This window comes from Hemiscyllium ocellatum, chromosome 12, assembly GCF_020745735.1.
Source record: "Hemiscyllium ocellatum isolate sHemOce1 chromosome 12, sHemOce1.pat.X.cur, whole genome shotgun sequence".
NCBI classification, from domain to species: domain Eukaryota; kingdom Metazoa; phylum Chordata; class Chondrichthyes; order Orectolobiformes; family Hemiscylliidae; genus Hemiscyllium; species Hemiscyllium ocellatum.
The window spans coordinates 71441006-71448914 of NC_083412.1; the positions used below are offsets into that span (position 1 = coordinate 71441006).

Consider the following 7909-nt stretch of genomic DNA (forward strand, 5'->3'; position numbering starts at 1 on the left):
CACCATTTCCAGTTTAATAACATCCTTCCTATAGCTGGGTGACCAGCATTGTACAAAGTACACTAAAGGTGACCCTTAGCAATGTCTTGGACAGCTGTAACATATCCTAGATTCCTATACTTGTTCTGAACAATGAAGGCAAGTGTGCTAAACACTGCTACCTTCTCCCTGCTTGTGTGATGCCACTTCCAAGGAACAATGTATCTCCATCCTGAGGTTTCTGTTCAACAACACTCCTCCACAGGGTCCTACTATTACCTAATATAAGTCCTGCCTTGATATGATTTAGCAAAATGCAACACCTCACATTTTATCTAAACTAAACTCCATCTGCCATTCCTTGGTCCCCACTCACCCAACTGATCAAAACCTGTTTTTATTCTGAGGGTATCTTTTTCACTGTCCACTATGCCAACCATTTTGGTTTCAACAGCACACTTTACTCCTATAATTCACATCCAAACTGTTTATATAAATGACTATCAACAGTGGATCCAGCACTTATCCTTGCAGTGCACTGCTTGTCACAGGGCTTCAGTCTGAAAACAAAACCATCTACCAACACACTCTGTCTGCTACTGTCAAGCCACTTTTGTATCTAATTGGCTAGCTGTTGCTGGATTGTACATGATGTAACCTTACTAACCAGTCTACTATGTAGAACCTTGCTAACACGGACTTCAGCAAGGCCTTCAACAATGTCTTCCACTCTGCCTTCATCAATCACCATAGTCACCTCTTCCAAAAAAAAACTCAATCAAGCTTGTCAGACATGATTTCCCATGTTGACTACGGCTAATCAGTTCTTGCCTTTCTAAAAGGAGATCTCATCTCTCAGAATCCCTTCCAACAGCTTACCTACCACTCTAATTCAACTCCACTGGTCTGTAGTTCTCTGGCTTTTCCTTGATGCCTTTCTTAAACATTCCTGAGCATTTCATAACAGCTCCTGAACCACTATTCTAGTCCCAAATATCCAAGAATTTAAGTTCCTCACCATGTATTTAGTACAGCACATTATATTTAAATGTAAATAATCGGGGTTTACGTTTTTAAATGATGCTACAGAAAATGTTGTAAGTAAGTATCCCATGACCCTTTTATAGGACCTCACTTTGCCTTGCAGAACTGCCTTTGGCTTTCTGCCAGGAATTGGTGACATTATTTATTAATTTGCCGTCTCTTCCCCAAAGTCCTTTTGTAAATGCTTAACATCGTGATGGCTTGAATGGCAGGTTTACTATTGCGGGGGGGGGGGGGGGTCCTGAGAATATTGTGAATCTCTTTTGTGTTTTGTAGTCTAAATTTTCCTTAACTCTATTCTTCATTCCCTGTTTTAAAGTATTGCTGTGAGGTGTGTGGAGTAAGAGATTCAAATGGTTTTCAACAAAATGAGGAGCAGCTATGTTACCTGAACGATTTCTGCTGTGGATTTAGACAAAGTTGCCTGACCACTAGCTAATGGACATTGTCATCTGCCTACCTGAAAGAAAACATAATGGAGAATCTGTTGCTGTCTCCAGGAAACCACTGTTGTGGATTAAAAACAATAGAATTTGTACTGCTGGTGTGGAAGTCTTCCCCAGCATTTGCGAGATCACAAAGTTGTGGGTATATAGCGATGTTTTAAGGGGAAAAACAAACAGCAAGAGAAATCTGACTGAAATATAGAGCTAGTGGAAGAATGTACATTGTGATTTTACATGTGATTGAAATGATTTATATCATCTGATTTCTTAAAGATTTTCCTTCTCTCTTTGTCTTTCAGGTTTAGGCAGCATGAAAAAACGCCGATACTTTAAGCTGCTCTTGATGGTGGTGGTTGTCCTTTTGTTGTCCTACTACTACTTGTATGACAAAATTAAATCTAATAGGTATGTTATTTTTCCAAGCTTATTGTTCATAATATGAATATATAACTGTTTTATGAGAAGTGGAGTGCTGTTCCCTTGTGGAACATACTAATATGACTCAATGCCTTATGTTCTAAACGATATATGATAGTGAGGACACAGTCAAAATGTATTCTGTTTTTGCTTCAGGGAATGATAGTGAAACAAAACAACTGGATTGAGAGATTTATTCATAATCCATTTTCAGTTTCTTTATTTCAGTTTCTTCTAATGCTGCTACAGTTAAAATATCCCTAGTTGATGTAAAAGATCTGCTCTCAACTTAGCAGGTTTATTCAAGGATCTTTGTTGAACCTTCAGTATATGTGTTTTTTTTTTGCTGCTTGCACTTCTCTTATTAACATTCCCCTCCCTTCCCCTGTGCTATTTCAGTTTTTTTAATGGATGTTTAATGGTTCAGTGCCCATGTTTTTCCATAACCATAATGGATCTGTACTACAACTGCTACAGCTTCCTATTTCTAGGGGAACATTGGCATTTTTCATGGATGTCAAGAGACTATCATCTGAAGGAGGGTTGTGGAACTTTAGTATCATTTTAGTACCTCTGAAGTGGATGGTAGTAAGTAACTTGGTTATATTGTGCAAGGCATTTCACAGCATTTGACATGTCACTCTTTGTTTAAGGTGACATGTTGTGGTAAACAATTTGGTGCATTGCAGATGGATGTCCACAAGCCACTTGACAAAGTTCCACTCAGCTGAGCTCAATACTTTATGAATTCACAGTTAATCTTGGCTATGATGCCAGTAATGAAATAATGATAACTTGTTTGATTTAGTGGTGCTCATAGGTGTGCCATTATTAGATGTGAAACCCAGTCTGCTTGGTGGGGGAAGAAACCGAAGGAGGAAGCTGCAATGCTTAAATATTTAATGCCTGACTTCTAAGCTATAGTGACTGATTAAAATTTCACATTTGTTGGCCTATCTGTTTATTTAAAACTCGGTGGCTGTGGGGGAAGTCTTTAAAATACAAATAAAAATGAATTTGTACTGGTTCTAGCTTTTGGCAGGGTATTGAACTCTGCACATGATGTTTCAGTTTTGTTCTTTTTAATGGCAGCTATAGTTTTTATGATGCACTTCAAGTAGTATGGAAAGCATGGCTTAAAAGTATGTTATTTCATCATTGAATTAATTCTAGTATGTTTTAGGTACTGTGGTGTTTGAGCCTTGCTGGCTTTAGTTGGAGTATGTATTTTGTGCAAATATAATGTGCAAAAAATCCCACACCCACAAAAGGACTTTGGTTATTTGCCAGTTTCTATAAATGGACTATGAAGATCAAATAGGAAAAGCTCAAACTGTAACAGGAACCTCCGAAATGCAAAATGCTGATCTTGGTGCTTAAGGGAATTGTTTGTATTAACACCAATCATCAGATTAAATTCCACAGTTTGCTAGGTAATCAAAGAGCAGCTCTGCATCAATTCTTGGGCATTTTTTTTTGTGAATCTGCCAGTCACACAGATCCTTTTGATAAGATTAGCCCTTTTTGACCCTCTGGTTATCGTTCAAGATCAGTCCATATGGGAGCCTTTATAGTGGTGACGCTATCTCCAAGGAGCTTGGGTTTCTTCGTGCCTGATACCTACTTGCCCATCAACTGTCCTTAACCCCTTATGAAGGCTTAAACTCTTGTATACAAGAAGACTGCTGTAACCCTTTTATGTGCCTAGACAGGAGTCGAGATGCTTCCACCTGACAAAACTGTTCATAGTATAATGGTTCAACCCTTCCCTGTTTCTCAAAACCTCTGTCCCCAAAGCAAAAGTGGAATATTTAAAATGTTTATGATGCAGTGTCTTCATTGGATCTTTTCTTTTTCATTCTTTCTGTGCTCAAATTCAGCCTTGCCACATGGTATTTCCTTCCTCTTTCTATCTGTTTATGCTTGGTGTCACTTAACTAATATACGTTTTTAATTGTTTTAGTTTGTGTCTAAATTGTGTAGCCCCATTCAATAGATCTTGGCTCTACATGCTGATTTTCTAAGCGATAAAACTATTTTCCCTGGAAAGAAACTGCATATTGGCTTCCCAGCCTTTGGGTTCGGGTCTACTTGAATGGCTGATTATTTTTTTTAAACCTTGAGCACTGCAGCTGCACAAATGAGCCTTGCCCGCAGGTGCAGTTTAAGTGTGCAAGTGGCCCATCTGTTGCGGTTATTTCAAAGCTGATGGTCTCGAGCTACTTGGAATGCATTACTTAGTTGTAAGTTGTGACAATAATTTTAGGATCAACAGAAGTCTTGTGTCTTGAAACAAACTGGTAAAGGAGACATGGGGGGAACACCAAACCAAAGAGGCAAAGGCAGGAACAAATTGGGCACAAACGCGATAGAGCAAGTAAGAGAAACTGGAGGAGAATGAGCTCCCTTTTTTTTGCCTGTTTTCAAGTTTTAGAATGTATTTCATTTTGGGGTGGAGTTGGGCATTAGTGATTTGAACTAGGTTTAGTTTTAGTTTAGTTTATTGGTTTTACAATCTGCTATGTGTTATAAACAAAATTGTGCAGAAACTTTAGTGTCTCAATGGCTTTGCGAGTATATTTATATCTCATTGTAGAGACTTCCTGTGGTCTTTTTATTTAATAATCATATTAAGCATTTTGTTTTCCTTTTGATTTATGTATACATGTAATCTTTCAAAAACAAAAAGCCAACTATTGTTTTGGGCATTAAGACATCAAATTAAAGTGTGCACAGTAGCATTTGCAAAAGGTGAGAAAATCACTTGGTTAGCAGTGTAACTTCTAGCTGATTAGTGTGTCTGGGCTCTAGAGATACTAATGGTTGGATGTTAACAGCATTCTACTGTTAATTTTCAGTCTTCCATGTGATTTGATTACTGAATACCTTAAATTTGCTTCCAGTCATAATCTGCTTGCCTACCTATGCATTTTTTAAAACAAATTCATAAGTATTTACCAATCTCTCAAATTCTGTTGTCAAACTCTGGTTGATTGATTTGCTGAACAGCAATCTGATGGAGTGGCCTTAAAAGAACCATAGCGCTTTAGCACAGTAATAATACTTGTACACTACATATGGTGTCTTCCGTCCTTCCACAAAAAGCACTGATACTTGTTGTAGGGATGTATTGTACATGTTTAAGACAAAGTGACCAATTTCTGCTCTCACAAAATGGCCAACAAACAGAAAGAGGCAGCCTGCCTTAGAATTAAAACACAAGATGGCTGGCAGACAATAAATAAGACTCTCAGTTTATTCTAGCCAGCCTTTTAATTAAAGAAAATGACAACATCTTTGAACAAAGTTACACTAAGGTCATGAGTGCCCAATTCAAGATGGTACTGATAAGGGCATGTCTCTTAAAATAGACCAGCAACTAATCCTAGCCCTCATTAATAAAAGTAATTGCCCCAGTAAATGAACACCAAGCATTAAATAAGCCTAATCTCCTCCTCAAGTCAATAGTTAGTTATTTTGTAATTGTTTCTTTGAAATGAATTCCTCTTCAATAGGTTCTAGCTAGAAATTCCCTTGGAAATCATGAGGATATTTTTAATGCTAAAAACTAAATAGTTCAACTAACACTTTAATAAAAGTATTAAAGGAAAAGCATTTAGACCTAGGTGTAAAGTTAGTTAGCTTCAGGAAATACCATCATGTGCCCGGAACAAAATAGATTGCTTACAGTCCTTAATCACAAAGTACTAAGAGAAGGAAAAGCTTTAACCTTACACTTCATAACTAACTTCCTAACAAAAATCCATATTACAAATCTTGTAGCAACTGGTTGAAACTAACTGGATTTTGTAGTTTTGTACGCATAATTAGGATAGTGGAAAATTTCAGAGGGATAACTGAATTTGCTAAAGGCAGCATATGAAATACAATAAATCAAATTCAAACCATCTCTACAGATAAAGCCAGCGAGCAATACACTTTTGAATGCAAATGAATAGGATGCATAGAAAGATCCCAAAGCCTCGAGATTATAGTGTCTGTCAAACACCATGAGATCATGGGAAGCTGAGGCTGGTCAAAACGGGTGTCTATCATCGCTTAGGTGTCTTACCAATTTGGATGCATAGATTAGGAGGGAAACACTTAAGTTACGTTATATGTAATCATTGTAATGCTGTGAATAGTACACACTTCTGTACATGTTTGTGTCGTTTATCTATCTTCTTATCTGAACTAAAGATTAAGCAAATAATTGAGTTTGTGCCAGATTCAGGGAAAATCCTCTGGCCCTCTCCCTGCTTTAACTGATTTCTGCATTAATTAACTTCGACGTGCCTGCATACTGCCTGCCTGCCTCCTGAGTCTTCATTCCCTATCAGGGAAACATGCTCTTATACTTTGGTATCTGAATGTTTGTTTGTTGGCTTAGCTTTTCTACTTGCTCACATCAGCTCAATGCAGGTGACTTTTATGCAGGAAAGGAGTGTTATATAGTCAAGTCACTGATGCCACAATGCCTTATTTCCTAGTGATTTTTACAGCAACTTGAGCTTCCTTCTGCAGTTTACTGGAGCGAAGACTGAAGATCTTACAATGTAAGTTACTTAGTTCGCCTGAGGCAAATCTTATCATGTTTTGAAATGGCTAAGTATTAAGGAATATATACACATTTCAAAGGAATGACCATTTTAGTTATTGTTAAAATTGGAGTGGATTGCTATCCAGTACAATGGAAATGCTGAGAAAGAAAACCGACAAATTCCTGATTTGAATCCAGGGAAGTGAATTTGACACCATTAGTACATTTTGAACTTCTTTCTAAGAGACAACTCTGTGTGGCCTGAAAGGAATAGGAGGAATAGTGGAACACCTTATTGCAATGAAGTTAAAGGTTGAAGACCGTCACTCTTGTAGTCAAGATATAGATGGAAAAAAAAACTAAAGTGCTTATTGAAAGTGTGACTGTATTGTCAGAGTGACAAGAATCTTGAATTGCATTCCCTTGAAGATTTCAAGCTAGCAGCTCAATGGTAGAGCCAATGAGAGTGTAGATCAAGCAGAGCCCATAAGAATCCAGCCCAAAAAATGGAAGGAGGTTAGAGGACCATTATGTTGAAGCCATAGTATCTTTTAGAAACTTCAATTAGAGAACTTTGAAAGTTCACCAGACTGTAGAATTGATGGTGCATCTTTTTATGTCTCAACCTGAGAACAAGCATGATCACATATGCAATATCCTGTTGCTACAAAGCAAAGCAGTTTCATTGAAGTTGTATCAGGTTCCTGAGGCAGAGACAAGACCTTCTGAAAGATCCAGACACTGATGGAACTTAGGGTAGTAGAATCTCTCAGTGAATTGTTCAAAATCTGTCGTGATGGCATCAAAACCTAATGGATCACAGAGTTCCTGTAATGATACCAGAAAATTATAAGTCACCCATCTAATTTTTATCATGTGGACGAGTTATTTGTAGGTCTGTAAAATGCTAACTTCGTGTCCAACCTAAATGATACCAAAAAGCTTCAATGTATCCTGCCAGAGTATGCAAAACAGGACATGAGCACCTTGACACCTGTACCAGATACATAGAACTGCTGCCTCTTTCAGCAGTTGTTGAATTGAAGTTTGAAGCAGTGTGCCCAGTACAATACTGCAAGTCTAAACGATATTGTAGGTAATTGAGGGTCTTCTCAGCAGAAATTTAAAAGTAGCACTGGGTAGAGTGGTGAGGTGGTGTAATGGAGTCTCCATCAGGAAGCTGTGACTTGATGAAGGTACCGAGCAGGGGAGCTCAAACAACTGAGTAGATCCTCTCTCTAAAGATAAGGATGTCTTTTTCAGAAGAGCTTTCATGAAAAGGAAAGCAAGGCAAACAATAAATTTAACCAGCCACATGTCATTTTTTTCAGTCTTAATTCCATGTAAATGGACTTTCTTTTGTGAAGATCTGATGCTAGTGGAATAAAAAAATTACATGTGGATTTAAAACTACACTCTGGAGGTGGTAATGTCCTGAGCCCAATATCCATATGGAGGATGAAATTGCAGGAGGAGTATGGGG

The 7909-nt window shown here is 37.8% G+C and overlaps 1 protein-coding gene across 7 annotated transcripts in view; it reads left to right on the top strand.

The window, feature by feature from the left end:
* LOC132820827 (type 2 lactosamine alpha-2,3-sialyltransferase-like) overlaps positions 1–7909 on the top strand; it is a 90003-nt gene that overhangs the window by 45374 nt on the left and 36720 nt on the right. For 5 of the 7 annotated variants that reach the window (XM_060833161.1, XM_060833160.1, XM_060833165.1 and 2 more), the window contains 2 exons: positions 1769–1874; positions 6377–6442. In XM_060833161.1, the coding sequence (XP_060689144.1) occupies positions 1780–1874; positions 6377–6442 (161 nt within the window). In that variant the 5' untranslated portion in view covers positions 1769–1779. Of the gene's footprint in view, positions 1–1768; positions 1875–2445; positions 2475–6376; positions 6443–7909 lie in introns of those variants that run through there. The other 2 variants (XM_060833167.1, XM_060833166.1) reach the window with 2 other exon arrangements.